We start from the raw sequence: 27986 nt of genomic DNA on the forward strand, positions 1-27986 counted from the left end.
ACTGCGCTGCCTCTCTCCTCATCGCCGTCCAATTGGGTTTGAAATATCGAGTTGAGAAGAAATGATCACTGTATCGAACATCTGAGCGGTCCAGGCAATTTCATATCATCTGCCTGCACAGGAAAGGACTGCACATCTTACTGGTAAGATCCAAAGACTCGCCCCACCATGGCTAATGAGTCGGATGCTCTTGATGCCCTTGAGAAGGAAGCCAAGGAATATGATAAGGTACGTGATACTATCAAGGTTGTTGTTGTCAATGCAAGTGGATTGCTAATGTGGTTTTAGGATGCTGAAATCGACCGAATCCTCAAAGCTTTCAGGCTTGATTCGTAAGTTATCCCAGCCTCAGATCGCCAAACACCCATACTAACAACCCACCAGCTACGCCGTGCTAGACTTACAACCCGGAGTTCCTGATTCAGACATCAAGATCGTCTACCGCAAGAAGTCCCTACTAATCCATCCGGACAAGACCAAGAACCCTCTAGCGCCCGAAGCGTTTGACCGGCTGAAGAAGGCACAAGTGGCATTACTGGATGAGAAGCAGCGTCAGCATCTGGATGAATGCATTGCCGATGCCCGTCATCTGCTCATCCGCCAACACAAATACACGGTCGATTCTGAAGAGCTGAAGACGGAAGAGTTCACGGTAGAATGGCGCAAGAAGACAGTGGAAGTCCTGGTGGAAGCCGAAGCCCGCCGCCGACGACAGATGAAGGCCAAGATGCAAGAAGAGGGTCGTGAAAAGGCCAAAGAAGATGCAGAATTTGATGAGCGGAAGCGGAAGAGAGAGCATGAGAAGAAGTGGGAAGATACTCGTGAGCAGCGGATAGGCAGCTGGCGGGATTTCCAAAAGGGGGTCAAGAAGGGCGATGAGCAGAAGAAAAAGAAGAAGATGAAGGTCATCGGATGATGTTGAGATGACTATTGTTATCATCAGCGACGGTGCTATCTCCGTTGCTGTCGCCAGGTTCATCTACGGGACTGGTGACATATGGATCGGCATAGCCGAGGCCTAGACAGGTGTACGCACAGATACCTACATCGATTGGCGTTTCATGGCGTTGGTGGAATCAAGGATTTGATGGCAGAAGAATTGAGAAAACACATTCTGTAAACACTAAGTTACCTTTCAATTTCATCTTCTTGTACAGTCAAACAAGGGTAATTCGGGTCAAGTACCTAAGCCTATCCTGAATAGTTCCGCAAAGTCCTTTGAATAGCCTGGGGCACGGTTCCGGCATCCCCCTCGGACTCGGCCTCGGAACTGAACTTGAACCGCCTACAGGCTGCCAGTGAGTGTCACTGCACTCCAACTAAAAATCCCTACGGATATCCGCTCTCGGAAACTAAACGAAAATGTTTCCCCACACTTCTCTGTGCTTCTGACTTTCAATGTCCCGCCTATGCTGCCCGCACCGAGTCTGTACTCCAATGCATTGCACTGCATCATTCAAATGTCCTACTGGCATCCAACCTCATAGTTCGCATCTCTATGCCTAATGACACTTAACCCATAATCCCAATCCACGCAACCACTGGCATGTCAACAAAATGAGCACACCCACCACATCGCTGCCGCCCAACGCCCCCATGACGAACGGAACCACCATCGGGTCCAAGAGTCACAGTCACAGTCATGGAGAAGCAGATGTATCAAACCACACCAACTCAACATCAACACCAATGACCCTAAAAGAAGTTTGCGCCCAGCTTAACGCCCAAGTCACGACGTTCCTATCCTCTGCACCGCCCGACGATGTGACACGGCGGACGCAAGAGCAGACGCGGATCGCTATGGGGGTGGTGGAGCGAGCAGTCCGGGAATATTCGTGAGTTAGGACACATGTAACTGCGGGAGAACATGCGGAGGGCTGACGATACGATATACTAGTTTCGAACACGTCTCGCTGTCCTACAACGGCGGCAAGGATTGTCTGGTCCTGTTGATCATATATCTGGCGGTGCTGCATAGCCATTTCACAGGGACAAGAGAGGAGACGATGGCCGGGGAGCAACAGCAGGGAGGGGAGGAACAGACACAAGGAGAAAACTTCCCGACGTCGATCCCGTCCATCTACGCCAAACCGCCCGATCCATTCCCCGCCGTCACCAGCTTCGTCGACTACTCGTCGGCACTCTACCACCTCGACCTAACACACATATCGACCAACCCAGGACCAAACAAAAAGCAACGCTCGCACTCCAACCCACCACTTACACAACCACCCCCGAAATTCGACGCCTCGCAGTACCAGCAGGCCAACGGCGGCGGGCACGACCTGCCGGCGATGAAACCGATCGTGTCGTTCCGCGACGCCTTCGCGCTGTACCTTGACAAGCACCCGCAGGTGCAGGCGATATTCGTGGGCACGCGGCGGACAGACCCGCACGGCGGGCACCTCACGCACTTCGACGCCACGGACCACAACTGGCCGGCGTTCATGCGCGTGCACCCCGTCATCGACTGGCGGCTCGAGGAGATCTGGTGTTTTCTGCGCTCGCCATGTCTCAAGGACCTGCGTACTGGCGGCCCCTTGCTGTACTGCTCCATGTATGACGAGGGGTACACGAGTCTCGGCGGCGTGAACGATACGGTCCGGAACCCGTATTTGAAATTCCGCGACCCTGACACGGGCGAGGACCGGTATCGTCCCGCCTATGAGATGCGGAGGGATGATGGTGAGAGGCTGGGCCGTGAATAGTGAATGGTCTTCTACCGGAGCGATTCGTGGTGGATGCATGCGGAGAAATGACGACTATATCCATTCCCCCCCTTTTATGGCGATTTTATATCTGTCGTTCGTGGGACGGCCTCGCACTAGATTACTGGCTTGGAAAGAAGAGTGCTCGAAACAAAGAAAAGACCGGGGTCGTTGGGTTATCCGGGCACAGAGATAGAGCTTCACCCCTACATAGAAGGCTCTTTTGGGCAGAGCATATCATAAGAGCTCTGAGCTCTCATAGCATAATACAGCATGTTTGGGAACAAGGAAATTGTTCGGAATCATCTTACATACATACATCACACGGAGACGTCCTTTGGTATTTTCAACTCACTACTGAGAAATCGGGGTCAGGCTCCTCAGTCCACTGACTCTCATGCTGAAATTTCAAAACTTCATCTCCCCATGACCACCAACCCGCAGTCATGCTCCGTGCGAATAATTCAAGTGCCTCATATCGAGGGGGAAGGTGCTGTTCCAGCAGGGACTTCAGATTGGGCTTCCTCGAGTGAACGTCAGGCACTGCAACGAGGATTTGCCGATGAGGTTCGCGGTCTACATTGGTCCCTCGGCGGAACATTAGACATACTTCATATGGCCTTCTCCAGACGCCATCGAGCTGTGTCACGGGATGACCTTCGGCGGTGATTTTGACCCATATCGATTCCTGGAATAGTCCCAGACCCATGGCTCGAAATGTCTCAACCACGATATTGCGGATTGAGCTGCGATTGGTGATCCACACTGCCACAATTCCATGTGGGACAAGATGGCATCTGGCGATCTGCACGGCCGAATTGAACGGGTCCATCATCTGGGTCTCGGCGGTTTGATAGCTGCCAGAACGGCGTACTGATCTATTGGTCCATGGTGGATCCATCAGTATCAATTCAAAGGCTTGGGACTTTGGTATCGATAATGCCTTGGAGCCAATCATGAACCCTTCCAAGCCTGCTTCAAGAGTGGATTGAATGCACGTGGCGTTGGGCGGGATCCAGAATGCACCTTGGTCGGGCAAACAAATTCTTGAAGCGTGGGACCTGGGATTGTGCACGACCACATCTTGCATTTGGTGTAGCGAGGGAAAATTGTTGCGAAGCTCTGTGGTTGACAAAATGACAGGGACTAGGTTGGCTTGCACTGACAACGAACTCTTGCTCTCGGACCTCTGGGATTTCTCCGGTAAGGCTCGTGCGCCAATCCAGCTGGATCCCGTATTTGTGTCTGAACGAATCAAATATTGTCTTGTTCGATACCAGGAGCCGCCTTGACCATCAATGAATAAAGTCTTGATATGGGCTATTGATTCCTGAATCGAGTTCTGCACCGAGCAGTGGTAGTTCTGGTCTCGTGCTGATATTCCAGCTAGGACCATGACTCGCTTATCTCCTTGAGGCTCAGTACTTGGATATGGAGTTTTCAGGGCCGGAGTAGACGCAATGATAAGTTGACTCTGCTGAGCGGTTTCAATTGAGGCAGGAATATCAATGAGAACGATCGAATTGTCCGCATTGTGATAAAGGACAGAGCTTGCCATGCCACACAAACGGCGTTGATCTGGCAGATGATCACCAGCTTCAGCTTGCTAGGAAATGCATTCGTACTCAGGAAACATTTTCCGACTTGCCTGGTGCCGAGTTATGGCATACAGTGTCGTGTGGTCAGGCAGTGCTTGCTTGGTACTCACTCCGAGGATGGATCTGGGAATAGAGCTGTCATCGAATTGTCCTCATACCTTTCTGTATATTGGTCCGAGGAGGCAAATCCAAACAATGGAGCCTTTTTCAAACGACGATACTAATCGTGAGTATTCAATAGTGAACTTGAATAGTGAAGGAACAAGAGTCTACTGGCCGTTGTCAGGGAAGGAGCACGTCAAAATCCCAAAAATGGACAAGCGCGGACGCGAACGTGGATCTTCATGCTTTCCAATTTTTCTCGGTTTGCCAACGACATCCTCATGAGTTCACGGTCCTTACACGGACCATGGGAAGACCAAAGCCTCTTGATCTGATCGCATATACCAAGCCAATGATTCTTTTCTGCGGTCCTGTCGACATCCATTTGCCGTCGTGATTACGCAGCGTTTTGTCCTCTACCCTTCCCACCCGCCCTGTTCATACCGAGTACCCAGTGCCCCATGAGCATACCTTTTTTGATGTGCAACCGACGGGACTGCCGAGACACCCATGCATCATTCATTATTGACGGGACTACGAGATAGGTTTCCAGGTTTCTTCGTGTGTTCGTAGTCCGAGTCTGTGTTTTACCAACTCTCCTTCTTAGGGGTTTTCTCACTTCTTCCTCCATGTGATTGCCTGTTGAACAGACGCTGATTTGAACGCCCATCTACTGCTAATCACTATTGACCTATATACACCATACCTTGCATGACCTAAAATTCGAGTTGTCAGTTCTCGTCTCTCGAGAACAGCCAAGGTGAAGGTGCACCGTACTCGCCATCAGCAATATGCATTGCCAGCCACGTCAATAACAGTAACAACGACAGAGTTAATTGTATGGCAGAATGTCACCCTCAACTGACTCTATCATTACCGGCGATGTAATTCAAAATTCGACCCATCTTCGACCCGTTGAAGACTATTTATCATCTGCCGCTGGCATCCAAGGCAGAGCAGGGGGCTCCTTCAGCGATTCGCAGAATTTAGCGATACATGTCATTGCCCTTGTCGCATCCTCTGTCAGTCTAGTGACTGTTCTGGTGGGCTTGAGATGGTTTTTGCTCATGAGGCGGAGCTTCCGACATCGACTTATCATGCATCTCATCCTGAGTGACACGTTCAAAGCCATCTGGTATTTCGTTTTCTCGGTCGTCACCTTTACAGTGGGCCCTGTTCACAGCACATCAAGCTTTTGCCAGGCGAGCGGATTCTTCCTGCACTTTTCAATGGAAGCCTGTGACATGGCAATCTTCATCATTGCTCTCCACTCAATCTTATGTATTGCACGACCAAACAGTGGAGTGGGCGGAATTGGGCTATATCCTTACCGGAATTGGATTTATCCTCTCTGGTTATGTCCACCCTTGCTTGCAACAGGTCTCGCATTCGTTGACACCCCCCGGCCCTATGTGACTGCAGGGACCTTCTGCTTCCTTCCGAAACGTCCATTCTGGTATCGACTGGCACTATCCTGGGTTCCTAGGTACATCATAATCATCATCATCCTGGCCATGTATGTCTGGATCTACATCTACATCCATGTGAAACTCCGTGGCTTCGAAAATCTCGGCGAGATCGTTTCGTCCTGTGACTCGACATCGGATCTGAGGGATGAATCGCAATCACGAAGCGATTCCCAACACCCAGGTAGATACGTGGAAAAAGATTCTAGCGAGCCAAACCTCCTCCGGGCCCCGGGGGTAGTCTCAGCGTCAGCGTCAGCATCAGAGGTACAAAAAGGTTCGAGTGCATTGAACCAATCCAACTCTCTACCACTACAGCCATGGGAGAACATGACGTTTGCAACCACGAGATACTCGCCTGGAGAGATTTTTTCCCAAGTCCCGCGGGATGTGCCTTCAGGCCCATCATCTCGCTATGGGAGTTCCTGGTCTGGTGAAACCAGATTCCCGTCAGTCTCAGGGTCGACTGTGAACACGAAACTAGGTTCTTCCTGCAACACCAGCGCAAGACCTTCGACGGTACCAGAGAGCAGTCCTGGAGATAGCGAAGCGCAGAACACCTCGTCGCAGGAAAAAGTGCCACAGGGAATCACTGTGGGCAATGGAGGAAATGATCAGCTCAAACAAACTCGAATCGCAATACGAAAGCAATTGAGATATTTGTTTATTTACCCACTAGTTTATATCATCATGTGGAGTTTTCCATTTGCTTCGCACGCGCTCACATACAACAACTACTATGTCATGCACCCCGTATATTGGTTGGCGGTGATGCAGACATTGATGCTATGCCTCCAAGCTGGTGTGGACAGCATCATATTTTCCTGGATGGAACGACCGTGGAGAAGAATCGATGGCAATTCCAAATTTTCTATGCCTGCTATTCGGCGGAGGAGTAAGGCCTTCTTGAATGGGCATTGTGCTGAGAAGAACACTCACCTAAAGTCGGAACCGTCGCTGGTAGAGAAGCCGGCACCAGTGAAGCCCAAAGCAAATCCAAATTGGTGGGAGGCTGAAGGACGACGTCGAAATGACAGTGTCTGGATGGGAACCAGCACCTACACGGATACGATATCACCAGTCATATCACGAATGCGAACACGCTCGAAGAGCCCAGAAAAGCCGACACCAGGGCCGCTGCATCTGAGAACGAGAACAAGAAGCTCTGAGAAACAGACAAATTTTGTTCCGACGCTGCAAGCAATACCGACCGACAAGGCACCTAGTGTCATGGCAACTACCGACTCTTCCAACTCCTCTCGAGATGCGTCTTCTACTCCATCAAATCCAACTGCCAGAGTCCGGGGCCATCGGCATAGTACGAGTACGAGTACCATCAGTCCTCCGCCTACTGTCCCCGAGGCTGAGGGCGATGCTTGTTAATGACCCAAAGTATAATTAATATCAAAGCCGTAGGAAGAATGCATGAAGGGTGTTCGAAAATCTTCCTTTACGGCATGAGCACTGGCATGAGCATTAGCATGAGCGACATTGATTTGCTTTAACATCATCATCATCATCATCATCATCATCTGCAAGCAAGGTACGACTCGAAGAGTAACTGAATAGTAATAGTATATACAAGATACCTTCCCAGCTAGTGTATCTAGCTAAATAAAAGCCAATATGTTTTCTGGGCCTTGCGACTTCTGTGCCACCGTGAATAACCGTTCTGCACCCAAAATCATCGGAAATGGGAGAAAGATGATTGGCATGCTCGAGATATGAAAACCCAGTTTGGGGGTGAGAGACTCAAGAGGCAAGAAATGTTCGGTCCGGGGCCGTCCACAGCCTTGGAACGCCCAAGCTTGTGATTTGATGTTTATGGCCTGGGGCGAAAATCTCTACGGAGAGGCTGTTCCAAGGCGCCCCCTAGGCCAATTATATCGAGGCGCACATCATCCCTAGAAAGGCCCGAAAATTGAGCGGCAACGATCCGGCTTTCTTTTCTGGTTATTGCCGACTACGGAGGCGAGAGTAACTTAGGCCCTCGGCCTCGAGAGGTCTCTCGGCTCCCAGACTCCAGTGCCACTGAACCTTCCCACTCCAAACTCCGAGCCCTACCCTCCCCACGTCACCACCAAACATTCCAACTGCAGCCAGCTGTCTGCTCACTCACAACTCGTTCATTCTACAACAACTCTCTCGGAAACATCCACCACACACTACGACATGCTCTCGACGGGTGTCCGCCATTGAATGCCTTTGCAAGGTGCAGGCCATGCAGCGACGACATCACAACCCCCACAACCATCCCAGATGGAGAGCCGAGGTTCCCCCCGTCTGCTCGAGGAGCCTCCCAGTAGTAGCCCTCAGAGAATATATACCAGAAACGATGCCGCTACGCCGGTGACATTTCCGAGCCCCGCGGCAGCGAGTCGAGATGCGAAGAAAGTCGATAAGAGGAGTTTGGATTACCTCCTACGAACAGGGTTCGCGGGCGGGTTGGCTGGATGCGCGGTATGAATTTCCTTCCTCGCCCCATCTTGACGTTTTCTATGAGATGACTTGGATAATACTAACGCGAATGTTGTACAGGCTAAAACCGTCGTCGGGCCGCTCGATCGAGTCAAGATCCTTTTCCAGGCGTCGAACCCCCAGTTTGCCAAATACACCGGGAGTTGGTTCGGGGTTTTCACGGCGATGAAGGATATCAATAAGCAGGCTGGGTTACGCGGTTTATTTCGTGGTCATTCAGCCACGCTCCTCAGAGTGTTTCCATATGCTGGAATCAAGTTCTTGGCCTATGAACAGATAAGAGCTGCAGTGATACCGGACAAAGCTCACGAGACCCCCATACGTCGATTCGTGTCGGGCTCGCTGGCAGGTATTACGTCAGTTTTCTTCACATACCCGCTCGAGGTTATACGAGTACGACTGGCTTTCGAGACGAAACGAGACTCGAGATCTTCGTTAGCTCGCATTTGTCGACAGATATACCATGAGCAGCCTCCACAACCCGAGCCCGTACCCATACAGGGTCCAGCGGCGGTCGCCGGTAGTGTTGCAAATCAAGTAGCACCGAAGTCTGGGCTCGTTAACTTTTACCGGGGATTTTCTCCCACATTATTGGGCATGCTTCCATACGCGGGCATGTCATTCTTAACACACGATACGATAGGAGACTTCTTCAGACATCCAAGTCTTGCTCCTTATACCGTTCTGCGATCAACCGCCATCGCCCCGGTCCCGCCCACCGAGTCTAAGGACAGATCATACCAACGAGTTCAACTGAACGCGGCAGCAGAACTTACTTCGGGTGCCATGGCTGGAATTGTGTCGCAGACCGCATCTTATCCCTTGGAGGTAATACGCCGGCGTATGCAAGTCGGTGGAGCAGTTGGCGATGGTCATCGACTGAGTATTGCAGAAACTGCAAGAAGAATATTCGCAGAAAGAGGTTGGAGAGGTTTCTTTGTCGGACTTTCGATTGGTTACGTCAAGGTTGTCCCCATGGCCGCGACCGCCTTTTATGTATATGAAAGAACCAAATGGGTTCTCGGCGTGTGATGGTGATCATCATTGGCTTCACTCTGAAGCTTGACATCACTTCCTGGGGAGACTGGTATCAATCAGTCGACGGTTGATGTGTTCGGTTTCGAAAATCTTCACTGAGCACACTCTTCTCCTCTATCATCATTGTACCATTGTGGGGAGGAAACATTCCGTTATACCAACAGCATTTGGAGGGACATTTACAGAGCAAGAACGAGAACCCACACGTCCAATCAAGTTCCTGTACCGCAGTCATGCAATGATTGGCACCAAGGTGGAGAGATCGTGGGGTATATGCCTGGAATCCGGCAAGATTGAACAAACAGGACACCGCTCGCTTACATCAACGGCAGCGTGATGAACAGGACGAATGCGTAAAGAATCTGGATGGGTGAGTAGGAAGAGTGATTACTCCGGGTTGTATCCAACGCCACTACTCAAAATCCCGAGACCCCAAGTTGTCGACTTCGGCCAATGAGCGGTTGTATTTATATGTCGCCTTCCATCCTCACTTCAGGCATGATGTCTGGAGAAAATTTAAAGATATATATTTTTCCAACGACGGTCTCACTTGTATGGTTCTGATGGCAGCAGTTAATTTAGCCTCGAGTTTCCCTTGAGCCACACCAGAAGAGATCTCAACATCAAAGGTTCAAAGCATTAGTGATCCGACACATCCGAGGTCTGAACTCTCCACGTGGCGACACGCGTTCTAGGAGTGAACCGGGACGTGACAGAACGTGTCCGAATTAATGGACTGCATCAGCCGCACATTTCTCGTACGAACGTCTAGGCTCTTTTTTTATGTTCGTCAATTGATTGGATTCGCGTATTCTGAACAAGACACGTACGAGTAAGACACATCGTTCGAAAACAGCCTTGTCCTGACTAGGCATGTTTTCTGGCCACTTCAAAGTACTCCAAGAGTTGAAAGGGTCAATAACATGTTTGAAATCACCCCAGATAGTGGTGGAGATACACAGGGACAGGTGGACTACCAGCCAAGGTCTTACCAAGGCTTGAAACCTCTTGACCAACCCCACTGTCACCATTCACTTATCTTTCAACTCATTTGAACCATACAAACAGCGACATCCGCGCAGCCTTGCGAGCGGAACCTGATGCCAAGGTCTGGGCATGGAATCCACTGATAAGAGATCTACGGTCTCCGTGAGTAATTCCTCCACTTCAGCCTTTTCATGTTGCACGGCGGAATTCCTCCAAAGACACATCAGTGCTCTACTACTGCCATCTGGGCCGGCTTGTCAAGCGAGATTCACCAGTTGTGGACAATTCCGTTATCGAATCTCGACAATGATTGGTGTCACTATCCGAGTACTGACTTCTTGGCTGCCACGAGGGCTGCATGTTGACGTCGGAGAGACTGGCTCAGGGTTGCACAGCCCGAGTTCAATGCCTGGTATCGCACAGTGGTGGCCATGCCTCTGTGTCTACAAACCTTCACACTCCGTCTCTTCAGCAATGCAATGGAGTTGAGCCATATCATATATGCTCCGAAGAAGACATTCAGGTTTGATATTTGCCTCCAGTACAGCTCTTGATCTTGGTGATCGAAGACTATCGGTTACATGGTTACCCTCCTGCGATGACCATATGTTAAGCTACTGGACAGTGTTTCCGTTTTGGGCTTTAGACCTATCAGTGTCTATCTCTTGGCCCGACATGGTTATCTGCAGCCTAGGGACATCTACCACGAGACGCGCATTATCCGGTACCTGAGTGAGAGCATATACACCCCGACTGTTACCCCTCGACACCCTGCTTCCATCATCTGAACGTTCCTTCTGTAAATTTATATCTTTCATTTTCCTCCTTTCAATTCAAACCTTCTCATCTGAGTATTTAGCCCACGGCCATCCCTGTTCAATCTTTGGTAAAGAGCAGGTCGTGAGTAAGGCTGCCAGTTATCAGCGACCATGTCGGACGAAATCATTCCGATCACAGAATGGCCCGATTACAGTGTCACCCCTCAGGGCGGTGACCCAATTACTCATGATTTAAATGCGCCATACGACAAGGTATTTACAGCACATCTATAACCCTCACTCATCATGACATCTCCTTCTTACACTTCTACCAGGGTGACCTCTGCTGGATTTTGGTTTGCACGATCCTATGTTGGCAAATCACCCCCGCCATCGGCTACCTTTATGCCGGTATGCATCGTCGCAAGGCCGCCTTGACAATGATCTTCCAATCTCTGTTTTGCGCCTGTGCATGCGGTATTCAATTCTGGATCTACGGATACAGTCTCTACCAATCGCATACGACTAATCCCATGCTTGGAAATCTGTCACTGGCAGGTCTACACAACGTCCTTGCTGCTCCGTCTCTGGCCAATTCCGATATCCCTGATATTCTCTACGCTTGCTTCGGATTCACTTTCGTCACTGCAACAGCCATGATCTTGGCTGGCGCAATGCTCGAACGTGGCCGCCTGTTTCCGTCGATGTTGTTCCTCCTCTGCTGGACCACCTTCGTATACTATATTCTGGCATACTTCGAATGGAACCCTAATGGCTGGCTATATCAACTAGGTGTCTACGATTTCGCAGGCTCTGGTCCCGTCCATATCGCTAGTGGTTTCGCGGCGCTGGCGTGGAGTTTGATGCTCGGACCTCGTCTGAGTGAACACGACAACGCAACTCGTCAAAAGATCATCCACCACAAGCCTCATAACCCATTTCTCGTGGGCCTGGGAACTTCTTTCATCTGGATGGGATGGTTCGCTTTCAATGGTAGGATTGTTCTCTCGTCTCGAGTGTTGAGGGGCAAATGCTGATGATTTTCGATTTTTCGATTTTAGGTGCCAGTACGGCGAACCTTTCCATTCGCTCAATCTACGTTGTGGTCAATACCAATCTTGCCGCTTGCGGAGGTGGCATTGGCTGGACTCTGCTTGAATACTTCTACACCAAGAAATTCAGTATCATTGGGTTCTGTTCTGGCATCATTTCGGGCCTGGTTGGCATTACACCCGCTGCTGGTTTTGGTAAGTTGAGTTGGGTTCATGCATAAAGAACACTATATGCTAACAAGCTTGGCCACAGTCCCCGTTTATACCGCTGCACTAGTCGGCCTCCTGACCTCGACCTGCTGCTTCTTCACCAACAAATACAAATACCTGATCAGCATAGACGAAGGCCTCGACATCTTCGCCATCCACGGCGTAGGCGGTTTCGTCGGCGACATCCTCACGGGCTTCTTCGCCGCATCATGGGTGCCAGCTCTCGACGGAGCCTCTGGCGCCGCTTACGCCGGCGGCTGGTGGGATCACAACTGGATCCAGATGGGCTACCAGCTCGCGGCCGCGACCACTTGTGCGGCGTGGAGTTTCATCGTCAGCTGTATTCTCCTCTTCATCATCAATCGCATCCCCGGCTGCTATCTGCGTGTCAAGGAGGAGGACGAGGTCAAGGGTCTGGATTTCAAGTACTTGAACGACGTGCATTGGGACGATCTCATGGAGCTGGGCATGCCCGCTGGTCAGGTCATTACTTCCCGGAGTGGGATTCATGAGGGTGTCCCCTTTACTGGCTCTGGCCCTGGAAGCGAGAGTGGAAGTGGCAATGATGGCCCTGCCGGCGTCAAGAAGGAGGGTGTTTCGGCGCCGAAATTGGACTAGGTTCCTTTTCTGTCAATACTACTGAGAGCAGGCGGTGCGTATGCTGAGAGATTCTTCTTTCCTCGAGAGACGAGTACTTTAAAACGATGGGTGTGTGTGGACGGGCGTGCATCAAGAATACTTTCCCTCTTAGATATGCTGGACTATATATAAATGTATACCTACCTCCTTTACTCACCAAATGGTTCACACTCCACACTCCACACAGACGGCGGCCGTTTCGATCGACAATTGTCAGCCATAGTACTGGAACAAAACACGTGGATATTCTCATCGTCTATTCGGTCGATCCTCTTACCACACTGATAACCAACATAATATGATGATATAGCGATATAACGTACATACAACGCAGTACGGCTTAACAAACAACAACACCCGACTATTCTGGTGCGGTCGACTCGAGCCGCACATCCAAGTTAGCTCCATGTGGGTGCCATGCTTGCTTGCTTGCTTTGCTTTGCTTCCCCCATGGCAGTCTCCGAGATCGCTCCCACTTCCACTTCCACTTCCCCACACAACATGGCGGCACTAACTAAACACGATATTTTTTTAAAAGCTCGGCGTAAATATTACTTTTCCTACTGTGGTAGTTCAGGCAGTACTGACTGTGTGGGCATCTTCTCAAAGCCTACTACTCAGGGTTTTTGTGAATGATCTCCTCCCTGTCTGTCATTTGACCTTTTCCCTTCTAGATCGCAAAATCCGGCCATGACTCAGCCGAGGATCATCATTGCCGGAGCTGGTATTGGAGGGTTAAGTGCAGCTCTGTGCCTGCACGCCGCAGTATGTTCCTTCCCCGCACTTTGCTACGTACAGTACCTGGAGGGATGTGTATATCCCGGCTAGGCTGAGGCTTGAACCCCTGCCTCGATTCTACCACGTAGCTCACACCTTTCACCTTTTCTAGGGGTTCACAGACGTCCACATATTCGAAGCCAGTTCCCAGCTCACCACGCTGGGAGTCGGCATCAACGTGCAGCCCTCAGCAGTGCTAATTCTCCGCAACCTCGGCCTACTGCCCACACTACTCGAAACCGGCATCACCACCAAGGAACTGAATTTCTACAACCGCCATGGCGACATCATTCTGTCGGAGCCACGTGGCCTCGACGCCGGCTACGACATCCCACAGCTGTCCATCCACCGAGGGGACTTCCAAATGCTGCTGCTGGACGTGGTGAAAGACCGGCTCGGCGACGACCGAATCCATCTCAACCACGCCTTCACCTCATACGACCAAGACACCGCCAGCATCACCGCACACTTCACGCAGCGCTCCGATGGCCAACCGTCCTCAATCCCCAGCATGACGGGCAGCATCCTCCTCGCCGCTGACGGTATCAACAGCCACGCACGCCGCTTGCTGTACCCGGACGAAGGACCGCCACGCTTCTCCGGCCGCATCCTCTGGCGTGGCTGCATCGAGCGAGACCCGTACCTGACGGGCGCATCGATGATTTGGGCCGGGCACGCGAACCAGAAATTCATCGCGTACCCGATCAGCGCACAATCGGCGAAGCAACGCAACAAATCCCTGGTCAACTGGATCGCCGAGCTGCGGGTCCGCGACGAGAACGACCCGGACCTCACGCCCCCACCCGTCGACTGGACACGCAGCGTCCCGAAATCACGCTTCGAAGCCCCTTTCCGCCCCTGGACGTGCGGCGGGTTGCGCATGGCGGACCTGATTGATGCAACGCCCAAGGTCTACGAGTTCCCCATGTGCGACCGCGAGCCGGTCTCGCAGTGGACATTTGGCCGTCTGACGCTGCTCGGCGATGCCGCACATGCTATGTATCCGATCGGCTCGAACGGGGTGTCACAGGCGATCTTGGACGCCGAGGCGCTGGCGAATTGTCTCCAGAAGACAAAAGGTGGTGATATCCTGGCTGCGCTGCAGGAGTACCAGTCGATCCGTCTCCCACCCACGGCCGCTATTGTCTTCGCTAACCGCGGGAATGGGCCAGATCAGGTGCTGCAGTTGGCGCACGAGCGGGCGCCAGACGGGTTCAAACACGTTTACGACATTATCCCGAAGGAGGAGCTGGAGGGTGTTGGTGCGAAATACAAAGCAATCGCGGGTTTCGAGATCGAGGCTGTCAATAAAAAAGCCCGCGAGACTGAGTCACAGATTGGGTTGGAGACGAAGACGGAGACACAGAGGCAGCCTGTTGCGGCGCTGAGTGTGAATGGGTCGGTGTAGCTTACCTTAGCTTTAGAAGGAAAGGATGGGGATGAGCACGTCAATGTTGCTGCCCTTGTGGCTAGCGCTGATGGGAGATGGATCTGTTACATACATAGATATATGATAAGGAAAAGTCCTTAGGCCCTAGGACGTGTCAAGTGCTGTCGGGGTGAGTCCCGAGGCTCAGGGCGAGAGGTGATAACCTTCCATCCGAGCACTAAGCCCAGACTAGTTAGTTCCCTAGTTCTTATCATCACGTGGTTATAAAAACCGAGGATCTGTTCAAGCGATGTGTGACTGGTGTTGATGGATCCTCCTGTCGACCGAAAATCCAGAATCCAAGTAGTGTTTATTGGACGGGAAACAGTCCTTGTAGCTGGCTCGTCTCCGAAGCGTACATACTGTGCCACCATCAACAAAGGCTTTCGGATACTGAGGTCAGGGGTTCAAGGGACATTTTGTCACTTTCAAGATGCCTCCAATTCCCGCGACTGACCCCACCGTCTTTGTATTCGGACTTGGTGGTCCTGAGGAGGAAGAGCTTTTAGAGGCGGTGTTCGGTTCGCTATTGAAAAGGCTCGCTCACAAGGCAACCCTTAAATACGCGACCAACACCGGTGAGGCGCTTGATCTGCTCAAAGGCGACACGATACTCAAGGGAATCTTGATAACCGATGGCACGATCACGGCGGAGAAGAACGACATCGTCACGGAGCAGATCATCGAGTATGTGCGGAAAGGCGGAGTCTCCGTTATCTGTGGTCGCTTCTCAGGCTCTGTCAGCTTTGATGGAATAGACAGGTTCTTTGGTGAGAAATGGAACTTGCCATGGAGATATAGCACTTATCATAGAGCCAAGCTCTATTTGAACACGGCTGCTGTAGGCCTCACCAACGGAGATTTGCCTCGCTCATATTCCCAGAAAGCTGTTTATCTTAAGGGAGTCCGCAAAAGTGCCTCATGGTATAACCCAGCGGAGGACGAGTCGATCGATTCTGATGATTCTGATACTGCTGTTCCCGAGTTTGAGGCTGCTGTTGTTTTCAAGCAGGTGGGGAATGGCTGGTTGGGATATGTTGGTGATGTGAATGGAGTGGAGGAAAGTGACGCTGTGGTCTTGGGCATGTTGGGCTTGTCGTAGCTTCCATGTCAGCAGGAGGGAAGTCTTTGCTTTTGAGGGTTTCAGTGACAGCTTCATTCCTCGACTTCTACCAGCCAACCAGCCAGCCTCATTGCCTCCAGCTCACGTCTGGCTCATTACGAGTCTGATAAAGTGAGACTTCTTTCTCATCTTTTTCTTACTCAGCATACTCCCCCTCCTTCTCGTACCTTATCCTCTACAACCCGGCTCAAAGCAGTTCAAGTACAGAATCTCACCGACCTCATTCAGCCAACGAGCAGCCACCGTGTTCTTTTCGTTCAGACCCCTACAACCTTTCCCGACTTATCTGTCATGGAAGAAAGCAACCAACCTAACACGGCTGCTCAAGAAGAGTTGATCACCCACCAACATGTTTCCGAGAACGATCCGCCCATAATCTTGGTTATCGACCTTCCCGGATTGGAGGACATTACACGATATGAAAATCTGATGGATGAACTCTCTCAGCGATCAGTAATCATGAAGGCTTTCTGCATCGACGAAGCAATTGATCTGCTCAATCGTATCGACAATCCTAGCGCGATCATTGTGACTCGTATGGGCTTCTGCTATTTTTACGAGAGCGATACGGACGATGGCAATTGGGACGAGCGCCAGGAGGACGAGCGTGAACACGACAAGCAAAACCACGCCCACCAAGACAAGATGGTCGAGTACGTCCGCAAAGGGGGCAGAGTCGTTCTCGCTGGATGCTTTTCGTGCGAAGGGAACGAAAAGGAGACCCAAAAAATTAATGACTACTTGAAGAGATGGGACACTCAGTGGAAGTTTGGAGAGAGCAATGCACTAATACTCGTCTTGAATCGTGCCGCGGAAGGGCTTCCGAGCGAAACCCTGGAGTTCATGTACCGTGACTGTGTCTTCTGCCTTCGAGGAATTCAGGTTGATAGAGAAAAGGGATGGTGTGAATCAAACTCAAGACCAAAGTAATCCACCCGACCCAGCGATGAATGACATTTAACTTCTCATGACTAATGCCTGTGATCAAGGTGAGGACATTTGCCTTCCCAGCCAGAGCAATCAAGATTGGTGTACACGCATAAGCCATGAGGCCCGTCCTGGTGGCGATCGGAGGTGATCCATATTTGTAATGCTGTCGATAGTATGGTCGTGTTGCAAAGGTACAAGCGGCCAGGAACACGATCGTGGCGAGGAGCAGTGCGAGAACTCCAAATGATGGGATTTCAAAGATGCTCGATCCAGGGAAGTGAATGCGCCGATATGCCAGCCAGCGGCCTCCAGCGAGTAGCTTGTTTCCTATTGACGGTGATTGGCTTGCGTTCTTTTTGGAGGCTGTCGCATTTCGATCATGATATGTGCGGTATAGGTATGCGACAATGAACAGAGCGATAATGACAAGATAGTAGTATGTTGCCCAACGACCGTACTTGAACTGGTCTGCCCACGGGTGTAGTTCTGCAGATTCGGCTGCGGCATCTGCGAACGCAGTACAATCACTCGTATTACATCTGGGATCCGACAATGGCAAGTCCACCACAGTCGGATCCGCAGGAGGCATATCCATGTCCATGTCCATTGTGAATAAGAATCAACTTAGTGGAGGGTAGACGAAGGAATTGGACTCAAGATAAAAGACCTATCTCATCAGAAGAGAAAGAAGCAACACTCAACCGAAGCCAACACTGTCAAGACCAGGTAGGGCCGTTAACCTCTTGTACTACAAGTTAGTGAACCTCTTACCTCCATAAACTCCACAATGTGGGCCTTTTGTTCACCTTGAGCAATTAACAGCATTATGATTTGTTCAATTCGGTAAGGAGGGCGTGCAGCGTCCAACAAGCGAAGGGGAAATAGTACGAAGTACCTAGCCTTCGGTATCAAAAACCTACTCAAGAACCTTTGCCACATGCAACCACGAGGCCCAGAGCCCAGAGCCCAGAGCCACTGGTCAGTGGTCAGTGGTCACAAGCTGACATCCAGTCTGACTCGTGGAACGACAGGTCCACCGCAATGGGGAGAGAAACCAGCTGAGAGGACGCCATCAAACTGCAAGAAAAGAACGAAGCACCGGTTAAGCACCCGATCAAGATGTAGCAAGCTTTGTGGATGTGGTGCGGATCATCGGCTAATGGAGAGAAACTTGCTCAAAATATGAGAAAACTTGCGCATTCTGCCGTTTTGCTGTCTCTCGACCCTTGTTGCCGCAGTTCTTGTTCGCCTAGCGTCTTGGGAGAAAGGGCCCTCATCAGCACGATTCATAATGGGTCCTTCGAGATTGAGTTTTATATGTATTCGAGTTGCGTGATAGATACCTACCTGAGTAATTGACTGATGGTGTTTGTGTGGCGGTCTCGCACGCCGCTATTTCTCACATCGTTGCCAAGCATTCCTGCGTGGAGAGCTACAATGAGTTCCATCAAGTGTCACGCTGAACACAATGAGACAAATCAATAGGTTAGGATTGGTGATATTACATTATAAATAGATTGATATCTGGTAACTAGTAATGGATATCCAGCTATGTGTGGCCGAGCCTTCCATGGGGGCTTGAGGCTCTCATTTCAACATACTGGCAATACTGGAACTCACAGGATGAACAGGACAAAAGAAACACGGTCGTGTTTGGTAAAGAAGAGAATTAATGTTCATCTGATAATTCCCGAAACCGAATCAAGCAGATCTTCTCTTTCCCTTCCACCCAGCACGTCCCTGTAGCTTCGACGTGGCATCATGCCCAAACCCATATCCCCCCTGCATACACATATCAACGTCCCCGAACGACATCATTGAAGCAGAATGCAATGGCGATAATTGTGGCGGTGGAGCACGAACCCAGACACCTGATATACCCGCGACGCCAAGATTCTGGTTTTCCGGTCCTGAAGAGAGTCCCATGGTTCCTAGGCCCTGGACGAGATCGAAGACTTGTGTTGTGGGGACCAATACATTTGAGTATATACCCGATACTGGCATTGCATTGCTCTCGGATGGGTAAGTGCGCCCTGCCACCCACGGGTTGGGGTTTAGGGAGTAGGTCGATATGGTGTCTGTCGGGCTCGGGCCAGTTGAGTCATATGAGTAGAGCCCGGAGGTGGGATTGATATTGGTTAGAATACTAGAGAAGCCACGTCGCGGCGGTGGAGAGAATGAGAAACCATCGGAGTATGAATACTGCACTGGTCTCAAAATTGGGGTTGCTGGGATTTGGGACATGAGTGTCTGCTCCATTGGATTTGCGTAGATGCCCTGAATGATGGCTTGTTGTTGATAGTTGAGGAATGGCGACTGTGGCATGGCATCGGTGCGCAAGTGTTGCATCGACGGCCCTGCAGCTGATAGATTGATCATCGCAGCAGAAGGTCTCGTAGGTGACAGGCTGGTCATCAAACCATATTGTGTTTGTTGGGCATAATCATCATGTGCTCTGCGCCATTGGTGATCATCTAATCTCTCCATCTGGGCCACCACGTCCTCGAGACTGGTGCAAAGTGCCCGGCTTGTTCGTTTGCATCTATTCAGCTTCGATCGGAGGATTCTTACTTTCTTTCCAAGTGCTTTGGGATGTCCGTATGGCTCGCTAGTAGTCAAGTTGAGAGCTGATTCGACCTTGCGCAATGTTGAAGTCAACCGTTCTTTGCGCCGTTCTTCATCCGCCAGTCCTCGTAGAAGATAAAGCCTCTCTTGTTGGAGGATTGAATGTTGAGCAGTGCACAGGCTCGGGTGTTTGCCTGGAGGGCTCTTGGGATGTGTCGACATTGTGGACTGGAAGACACTTGCTCTTGCTCACCCAAACGAATAAATAGGTCGTGATCAACCTGTGAGAAGACTGGGCCAAGATCACTCATTGAGAGAGACAACAGGGCCATTTCTTCTATTGCTGAGGACGGCGGAAAAGATCCTTTTGTTTGCGGTAGACAAGGCTGAGAGTGAATCCAACAAAGGGACAAGGCTGGCCAATGGGAAGGCAGTGAATTCCAACAAAGGAAGTGAGGAATGTGCAAGGGACATCAACTGCACGTGCAGAATATCCCGCCAGACCAGAACAGGACGAACCTTCTGTCAGGTGCAATTTGGATCAGGAGGTCCTTGGATCTTTATTTTGCAGATTCCTTGGACTTTGGATGACACAGCCCAGGAATTGTGAGCGCGAGTTGGGTTAGGGCGGATGGGAACGAAGCTGTAATCCAAAGTCATACATTCCAACCACCATGTCTGGCAGCTTCAGCAAACCTCCAGAGTCCAGCATCCCGGGCCGCTTTCTGCACCACATTGATCTCATCACGATTAATTGGTCGGTTGATCTCAGAATACCGTTTGTCTTTGTTGCTATTGGCACCTCTTTTCTCTTTGCCAACATGTGCAGTCGAGAAATATTGTTCCATGACATTGACAAAGACATCCTTGCTGATCGCACTGGCCAACCAGTTCATTATCTCCACTCCTTCTTGCTCCTTACCAGGCATAACCAAATGACGTACGAGAACACCCTTTTTGGCGATACCATCACCCGTGAAGCACAGATCACCTACCTGTCGATACATTTCTTGAATAGATTCCCTAGCTGCGTCGGCATAGCCATCAGCCTTGAGTAATCTCTTACTCGTATCGTTATTCCACACTTTGAAGTCTGGAAGGTAGATATCTACCAGTCCATCCATCAAATGCAGGCTCTCCAGACTGTCAAATGCACTGGTGTTGTAGACGATTGGAACCTTCAACCCCATATCCCGTGCGGTGAGAATTGCCAGGGCCACCTGTGGCACAACATGCTCTGGAGTGACAAAGTTGATGTTATGGACGGCACCCACCTCCTGTAACTTGACCATCCACTCTGCGAGCTCTTCAGGCGTGAGATCAAACCCGCTCTTTTGATGGGCAATGTCGTGGTTCTGACAGAACACGCAGCGCAGGTTGCAGCCTGAGAAGAAGACCGATCCAGAGCCATTGTGACCTTGTAAACAGGGCTCTTCACCAAAGTGAGGTGCGATGGTCGAAACTTTTACCGTCTCGGCACCGATGAGACAATGGCCGGTCGTCTCGTATCTGTTCACGTCACAGAGGCGAGGGCAGAGGTTGCACTTTCGTAGATGAGCATATGCCTTGGATCTTTTCTTCGCTGCGTCCACCGATGATAGTAGATGGTATTTAGGGATATAGTCATCGAGTAGAAACGGTGGTGCTAGATGAAGACTGCGTCCTCGAAATCTAGTGGAAATGGCTGTGGCTGCGCTCACAGAAGTGCTCGGCCATTTCAGTCGAGTATTAGCGAGGAACAATCTGGGCATCTTTGAGAGCTGGGCCACACAAGATCATGTTTGAAGCACAGGTTATAGCTGGTATAGCCAGGAAATTTTAGTGCAATTGATGTGATATGATGGACATGATCCACGTATCTTTCGGGAGCACCTTGCCATTGCCATGCATGAACGGAAGAGTCTCCCAGCTTATCACCCCCATAAATCTGTCGGAATTGCGGGTTCGCAATTCTGATTCACCGAAGTATTCTGACGTCCCACCTGGTATGTCGTCGATTGAACCACGGGCTATCACGAGTACTTTTTGATGAGTCAGATGATTTGGGACCTACGAATTACCTTGCTACCTAGAGCTGCATAATCACCGTTCTGTCAAGTCGAGTCAGCGAGCGTGGTCCCAGCCCAAGCTTAGGAGACTCTCCAAACTATGGCAAACCGTTGGGGGGACCTGAAAAGCGTCTTCCCAATAACGTGTACCTTGAGCATCAGTTTCCCTTGAGGCACATCCTTCCATACGATCTGCTGGACATTGTTTCTAGTTGAACCACGCTTAGATGGTCCCGTCACCAATTGCAAGCTGTTCTTGATCATCTCACCAGGCGGATCTGTCCATACAAGAGTTGCTTTGAGGGTTGTGTTTTGGCGCGCGATGTCGATTTCCTCTTCCCAAAGAGGGTTGCTATCGCTAACTTGAGCCTCGCGAAACCCTGTTTCTGGTTCTTTATGGACGACACTGAGCGTGGCGGCCATGTCAACACGGCCGAAACCCGAGTGATCGCTGGGCACAAAATTGGGTGCACCATATTTCAAGATTTTTGCACCATTTACGAGTAGAGCTTTGACGAGCGCTGCGGTTGGAGTGGGTATTGGTGTACCATTGGGTGGGTTATCGAGAAGGGCTTGACGCAAGGCGACCGCGCAGCCTGCCACGAACGGGGTGGCCATGCTGGTACCATTCCTATAACACCAGCTCTGATCAGTCTGGTGGAGTTGAGTGCCCTGCTTCGCGAGATGTGCAATTGCAGAAGGGGCTTTTGAAGCTGCGGAGAGGATCGACGTGCCGGGTGCCACAACGTCAGGCTTTGCTCGACTACCCCTTGCGTGCCCACTCTGTGCAGGCCCATGGCTGCTGAAGCTAGCCATGTCTTCGCTACTCCTCGCTTCCCGTGAGCTTTCGCTGGCTCCGACTGTTATACAATTCTTCGCTGCTGCTTCAGCACCAATGTGGCCTATATCTGGGTTGGAAATTGGCTCACACCCATCGTTCCCAGCCGCGAAGCAAATAACGGTTTCTGGATTATCGTCAACAAATTTGTCAATCTCTGCCGATCTGAGGTTATAGGGCTCTTGCTTTCTGACAGTGTTACCTTGTGCATCCTGTTTGCAGTAAGGTGTTCCCCAAGAATTTGAATGTATCCGGACCCCTGCCTGATACGGTGCAACGAAGATCTGTGCCAGATTGCTGGGAAGGTCTAAGCCGGCTTCAGGCAATTTTTTTGTATTCCAGATGCTTTGCACAATCAGACCTGCTCGTGGTGCCGTGCCCATAATTCGGCGCCCATTTGAGAGCATGCCGTCACCAACGATTGAGGCACAGACGTGAGTGCCATGGCCGGTGCTGTCCTCCGTGTTTCCGTGAAGGGGCAACCAGAGGATTCTGCTCTGATCAAACGCTTGGTGAAGTGGTGCATTTTGCCCTTGGTCAAGTCCTGTATCCGCGACGGCAACGACATGTCCTCTCCCGTCGTAGGGAGTCGCATGGCCATGCGTAGATGAAGGATGTTTCCTGTTGTCAATATTCAATATCTGACGGGCAATATCGTTGAACGCCACTACCTCGCCCACTTCTTCGATGCAACGCACCTGGTCGATAGATGCCAACGCCTCAAGAAAGGAAGCTTGCACTGTCAGTCGAGCTTTGTGGGCAAGAAATTCGATATCCATATCTCTGCATTGTGACCTCTCCTGTATCTCCTGCTGAAGTGCTTGGGTTTGCGAGTCCACCCCTTCATGGAAAACAAGATCGACTTTATAACTTTCTTTCCTGGGTCCAGTTCTGAAGCTCTGGGCGATCTTGACATGCATCGGGTAAACATCGACAAATTCCACAGGCTCCAGCTTGCGAAGCCTATCTAGGTTGCGATCTTGATATTGGCACAGATATGTGTTCTTTGATACATAATCGGGATGCTGAGCCCCGATTTTATCAAGCTCCTTCCACTCCGACTTACTGAGACGAGCCCAGCTCTGGATAAGCACATAGTCAGTCGTGCTTAATTCAATGGCTGGTGTAGTTGGGTCTAATGAGATGCCATTGATGTTGATAGGAAATATTGGGGTTTCTTGTGCCTAGATGCAACGTCAGCAGGAATCTCGAGCGAGCACATTCCCAATTCCACCACTTCGAGTCTTGGAAGCCCACCTCCCGAGAGACAGAAACTTCTTTTCCATTGAGCCACCGTGCTATATCAACCTGAGATGGGTAGAATCGCGGCGTTCTTTCTTTACTGTCTCTTGCTTCTAGATCTGCCCCAGATTCAATCAGAAGCCTTACAACAAGCGCGCTCTTGCCCTTCGCTGCAATGTGAAGCGGAGTCGATCCAGTACTATCCTTGATATTTGGATCAGCCCAGTGTTCGAGCAGCAATCGCACCAGTTTCTCTTGACCATCTTGAGCTGCTTGATGCAGCGCTGTCGACATTGATCCAGATTCCTGCTGCCCGTTCGGATCTGCTCCGTACTCGAGAAGTAGCTCTACAATTTCAAAATTCTTTGCTTCTGCTGCAGAGATCAAGGCCGTCGATGCAGAGTCCTCGTGAGCATTCGGGTCACTACCCTCGTCTAAAAGGCGCTGAACGCCCTCGACATCTCTCTGCACCACGGCGCGGAGCAACAGCCCCTCAGTGTCTATTTCCAGTTAAGAGGGCTACTCTCAATGCGATCGCAGTTCGGTGCCATACCTTGGGTGGACATCCCGTAAGTCTGTGGATGAGTTGTTGGTATTGAGAAGGAGGCTCGATTGACGAGGTGACATACGATTCCAGGTTACACGAGGCAGCACCTCGCTTTTACCCCTCTTCGTGTTTATGAAATGAGAACCAGGCTGTCATTCAAGATTCAGGAAGTCGTTGTTGACGTATACCGATAACTTAGCCTCGATCTCCGGTGAGTGTTTGTAGTCTCACGCTACTTGGCTCTAACCCTTCCTGCGCGGGACAATCTATGTAGTAGTCGACAAAAGACAATCTGAGTGACTTTAAAATGGATCAGCGAGACGCTGAAGGACTCACGCCGCTCCATGTAAGGGCCAAAAAGGGAGCTTGGGCGGTCGTCCAACTGTACCTTCTGATGGGAGCCGATAAGATGGCGCGAGACATCCACGGTCGAACTGCCCTACATCTTGTAGCTGGAAATGGCCACTTGAACGTAGTGGAAATGCTGTTGTCGTATGTGTTTTGGGATCAGAGCAGAAGCTATGCAAGACACCCACTTCTCTTCAGTTACGATATCAGGCTCAGAGCAGAGGTATGACTTTCTTCACGTTTTGGGCTAGGTTTATCCCTCACTCGCACCCCAGGCAAACAGGATCTTTGAAAAATAGTGCGAAATTGAGGGCCAGAAATCAAGATAGCTAACAGCGTTCAGCAATCCGAATCTGTGAGACATGAGACGAGCGGTGGAAAGCTGGTTGGAGTACAAGATATTCAAGGACGCACGGCGCTCCACTTAGCGGCCGATTTGGATTCGAACGAGGAGGTCGTTTGCTTACTCCTCGAGAATGATGCCGAGATTGCAAAGCGCGATTTCCAGGGACGTGATGCGCTTCCCGACTTGACAGCAAAGTCGATATTGATGTGGGGAGTTCAACACGGCCACCACAAATCAGTGGACCGCCTACTGAACCACTTCAAGTTGACGGGGTTAGCGACAGATCCCGCAATACTAGAATGGGCAGTCGGGTGCAATCAGGTGCGGATGGTAAACTCCCTGTTACGCGCAGGCATGTCGCTTCCCGATATTCCAGGTGTACTGGAACGACTGATAAAGGCTGATCAGCTCGAAATGATCAGAACCCTGCTAAACAACGGTGTTGATGGAATTGTCGGTAGCTCAAACTGCGGACAACGAACCCTCAGAATTGCGGTGTGTAATGAGAGTCTCGATGCACTCAGGATGGTGCTATCGCTTGATTCCCATAAGTGGAACGTTCTAGAGAGTCTCAGTATCGACACGGCTGAGGGATGGAGAGCTGTGTCATTCATAGTTGACAAGGGTACGGAGGAGGACGTGGACGTACTTTGGCGACGTCACGGTTTGTCCAGATTCGCTGGCACAAATTCCATGATCAAGGAAACATTGGTTCTCGCTGCTGAGAAAAAATCGTGGAGCAAAGTCTGGACTCTAATTCGTGATGATGCCATCGAGAGATTCGGCATCGTGCGTATCAATGAGCAGACGCTTCTACTCCTGGTGCTGCATGAGTTTCTTGGGTCCTCGAGTAATAGCACCGATGCTCATAAGCTACAATTGGCGCGTATTGGTGAATACTTGCTACCCTACATGGGGCGCGAGATAGGCGAAACGGACGGAGAGGGCAAGACGGTACTGCATCTGGCAGCAGAGGCACAGCTTTGGGAAATAGTAGTGGGGATTGTTTCTTGCGCTCTGAAGATGGACGTCGACCTCGAAATTAAAGACAGTGAAGGTCGAGTGCCCCGGGAAATGGTCGAGGAGAAAGATATGCGGGAATATGACCAAGCTGTTAGGCGAGGTATCAAGGCACACAAGCAATGGAATACTACCTACCTAGTGATTTAGAGCTCAGACAGAGCCTTAGATAGTCTAGATCTCAGTAGGTAGGTAGGATCTATAACGTTGGCTATTCTTGGTACGACTGTGAAACCCGGATGGTAAAAGTGAGTTCAGACGGACTCATGGTTTCTGCGTATCCGATGCCTGTTACACGTGCTCAGATTGACCGGCTAAAGACCGGCTGTAATCAGGCTGCACTAGTTCAGCCTTCTCCGAACATCCGCACAACTTCGTCAGCCTTGCAACTACTCGTAGGTGCCAATCAATAATCAAGAAAGTTGCCTGTGCCTGCGGCCTGATGTCCTCATCCACACGTAATCCAATAGTTGTTCAGCCCGGAGAACGACATTAATATATTGGAGCAATAGATCTGCCTTACTCCTTTCGAACCTGAGCAACTTCAACATCCTTCCTTACCCGCTCCCATCCTCCAGATCCTCAGCACCCCACTACACACTACATACAGTCCTTCGACTTCATTGCAAGTCTACAAAACAACACACAAAGCTACCTCATAGCCTCAACATCAATCTCAAACCACCCACAATGCGAGCCATAATAGCCGTCCCGGCGACCCTACTGCTAATCATCCGCGCCCACCGCCGCAAATCCCTAACACCGGTGGGAATCCTCGCCGCAGCGATAACCGCGACGATCCACGCTCTCCACCCCTCCCCTCTGCCCTTCACACTGCTCGTAACATTCTTCCTACTGGGCACGACAGCGACAAAAGTCAAACACGAGGTGAAAGCCACACTCACGCTCTCCAGCAGCGGCAGCTCCGGGGGCGAAGGACCGCGGACCAGCGTGCAGGTGTTCGCGAACAGCCTGGCGGCGAGTCTGCTCGTGCTGCGGCATCTGTGGGTGTATGGACTGTCAACGCAGGACAAGATCTGTTTCGGCGGGACCGAGGCCACGAGGCACGCGGATCTGCTGCTCATGGGCATCATGGCAAACTATGCGGCCGTCACGGCCGACACGCTGTCGAGCGAGTTGGGGATCCTGTCCAAGGGGAAGCCGCTCCTGATCACGAGTCTGCGCGCCGTGCCGCCGGGGACAAATGGCGGCGTGTCCGGCGCGGGACTGCTTGCGGGCATCGGTGGTGCGGCGGTCATTGCGGCCAATTGTTGTCTGTTGCTGGATCTGTGTGATGGGCCGCGGCAGGGTGGGGAGGTAATGTTGTTGGCGAAGGTTTTTGTGCTGTTGACGGGCTTGGGGACGGTGGGTACCCTGCTGGATTCGTTGCTCGGCGCGGTCTTGCAGGCTTCGGTGGTGGATCGGCGTTCGGGGAAGATCGTCGAGGGTGCTGGTGGTGTCAAGGTGTTGACGAGGTCTGGACGCGGAGGGAGTCAGGGTGCAGCGGTTGCTCGACCTGCGGGTGGTGGCAGTAGCAGCACGGGAAAGGGGAAGGAGAAGGCCGATCTGCATGAGAGCCGAGTTATCAATTCCGGCCGTGATGTTCTCGACAATAACCAGATCAATCTGCTCATGGCGTCTATCGTCAGTGGGTTGGGTGTTTTTGCGGGGACGTTGCTATGATAAAGAACAAAACAAAGCGATGCGTTTGGATCTAGAAAAGAGTTCATGTCTCAA

General features: G+C 51.1%; 14 protein-coding genes across 14 annotated transcripts; 9 read left to right on the forward strand and 5 right to left on the reverse strand.

Moving 5' to 3' along the window:
* Nucleotides 1-168: 168 nt before the first annotated feature.
* Nucleotides 169-916, forward strand: LTR84_005312 (uncharacterized protein; the record flags this gene model as incomplete). The annotated part of the gene is made up of 3 exons (XM_064848883.1): nt 169-228; nt 289-332; nt 385-916. 3 exons carry the CDS (start codon nt 169-171, stop codon nt 914-916), a joined length of 636 nt encoding a protein of 211 aa, XP_064704097.1.
* A 773-nt stretch (nt 917-1689) lies between these two features.
* LTR84_005313 (uncharacterized protein) lies at nt 1690-2708 on the forward strand (the record flags this gene model as incomplete). Its single annotated transcript, XM_064848884.1, has 2 exons — nt 1690-1835; nt 1898-2708. The coding sequence occupies 2 exons, from the start codon at nt 1690-1692 to the stop codon at nt 2706-2708; spliced, it is 957 nt and encodes a 318-aa protein (XP_064704098.1).
* A 346-nt stretch (nt 2709-3054) lies between these two features.
* Nucleotides 3055-4266, reverse strand: LTR84_005314 (uncharacterized protein; the record flags this gene model as incomplete). Its single annotated transcript, XM_064848885.1, has 1 exon — nt 3055-4266. The coding sequence occupies one exon, from the start codon at nt 4264-4266 to the stop codon at nt 3055-3057; it is 1212 nt and encodes a 403-aa protein (XP_064704099.1).
* A 990-nt stretch (nt 4267-5256) lies between these two features.
* LTR84_005315 (uncharacterized protein) lies at nt 5257-7257 on the forward strand (the record flags this gene model as incomplete). Its single annotated transcript, XM_064848886.1, has 1 exon — nt 5257-7257. One exon carries the CDS (start codon nt 5257-5259, stop codon nt 7255-7257), a length of 2001 nt encoding a protein of 666 aa, XP_064704100.1.
* An 876-nt stretch (nt 7258-8133) lies between these two features.
* Nucleotides 8134-9384, forward strand: LTR84_005316 (uncharacterized protein; the record flags this gene model as incomplete). The annotated part of the gene is made up of 2 exons (XM_064848887.1): nt 8134-8334; nt 8413-9384. 2 exons carry the CDS (start codon nt 8134-8136, stop codon nt 9382-9384), a joined length of 1173 nt encoding a protein of 390 aa, XP_064704101.1.
* A 1922-nt stretch (nt 9385-11306) lies between these two features.
* Nucleotides 11307-13015, forward strand: LTR84_005317 (uncharacterized protein; the record flags this gene model as incomplete). Its single annotated transcript, XM_064848888.1, has 4 exons — nt 11307-11408; nt 11471-12128; nt 12197-12382; nt 12441-13015. The coding sequence occupies 4 exons, from the start codon at nt 11307-11309 to the stop codon at nt 13013-13015; spliced, it is 1521 nt and encodes a 506-aa protein (XP_064704102.1).
* A 711-nt stretch (nt 13016-13726) lies between these two features.
* Nucleotides 13727-15221, forward strand: LTR84_005318 (uncharacterized protein; the record flags this gene model as incomplete). Its single annotated transcript, XM_064848889.1, has 2 exons — nt 13727-13801; nt 13926-15221. 2 exons carry the CDS (start codon nt 13727-13729, stop codon nt 15219-15221), a joined length of 1371 nt encoding a protein of 456 aa, XP_064704103.1.
* A 454-nt stretch (nt 15222-15675) lies between these two features.
* Nucleotides 15676-16344, forward strand: LTR84_005319 (uncharacterized protein; the record flags this gene model as incomplete). The annotated part of the gene is made up of 1 exon (XM_064848890.1): nt 15676-16344. The coding sequence occupies one exon, from the start codon at nt 15676-15678 to the stop codon at nt 16342-16344; it is 669 nt and encodes a 222-aa protein (XP_064704104.1).
* Nucleotides 16345-17206: 862 nt separating this feature from the next.
* LTR84_005320 (uncharacterized protein) lies at nt 17207-17902 on the reverse strand (the record flags this gene model as incomplete). Its single annotated transcript, XM_064848891.1, has 1 exon — nt 17207-17902. The coding sequence occupies one exon, from the start codon at nt 17900-17902 to the stop codon at nt 17207-17209; it is 696 nt and encodes a 231-aa protein (XP_064704105.1).
* Nucleotides 17903-18996: 1094 nt separating this feature from the next.
* On the reverse strand, nt 18997-20082 carry LTR84_005321 (uncharacterized protein; the record flags this gene model as incomplete). Its single annotated transcript, XM_064848892.1, has 1 exon — nt 18997-20082. One exon carries the CDS (start codon nt 20080-20082, stop codon nt 18997-18999), a length of 1086 nt encoding a protein of 361 aa, XP_064704106.1.
* A 434-nt stretch (nt 20083-20516) lies between these two features.
* Nucleotides 20517-21611, reverse strand: LTR84_005322 (uncharacterized protein; the record flags this gene model as incomplete). Its single annotated transcript, XM_064848893.1, has 1 exon — nt 20517-21611. One exon carries the CDS (start codon nt 21609-21611, stop codon nt 20517-20519), a length of 1095 nt encoding a protein of 364 aa, XP_064704107.1.
* Nucleotides 21612-21989: 378 nt separating this feature from the next.
* Nucleotides 21990-24554, reverse strand: LTR84_005323 (uncharacterized protein; the record flags this gene model as incomplete). Its single annotated transcript, XM_064848894.1, has 3 exons — nt 21990-23930; nt 24004-24488; nt 24542-24554. The coding sequence occupies 3 exons, from the start codon at nt 24552-24554 to the stop codon at nt 21990-21992; spliced, it is 2439 nt and encodes an 812-aa protein (XP_064704108.1).
* Nucleotides 24555-24842: 288 nt separating this feature from the next.
* Nucleotides 24843-26399, forward strand: LTR84_005324 (uncharacterized protein; the record flags this gene model as incomplete). The annotated part of the gene is made up of 3 exons (XM_064848895.1): nt 24843-25027; nt 25082-25106; nt 25227-26399. The coding sequence occupies 3 exons, from the start codon at nt 24843-24845 to the stop codon at nt 26397-26399; spliced, it is 1383 nt and encodes a 460-aa protein (XP_064704109.1).
* Nucleotides 26400-26939: 540 nt separating this feature from the next.
* On the forward strand, nt 26940-27932 carry LTR84_005325 (uncharacterized protein; the record flags this gene model as incomplete). The annotated part of the gene is made up of 1 exon (XM_064848896.1): nt 26940-27932. One exon carries the CDS (start codon nt 26940-26942, stop codon nt 27930-27932), a length of 993 nt encoding a protein of 330 aa, XP_064704110.1.
* Nucleotides 27933-27986: the final 54 nt, after the last annotated feature.

This window comes from Exophiala bonariae (assembly GCF_035927105.1).
Source record: "Exophiala bonariae strain CCFEE 5792 chromosome Unknown scaffold_20, whole genome shotgun sequence".
Taxonomy (NCBI): domain Eukaryota; kingdom Fungi; phylum Ascomycota; class Eurotiomycetes; order Chaetothyriales; family Herpotrichiellaceae; genus Exophiala; species Exophiala bonariae.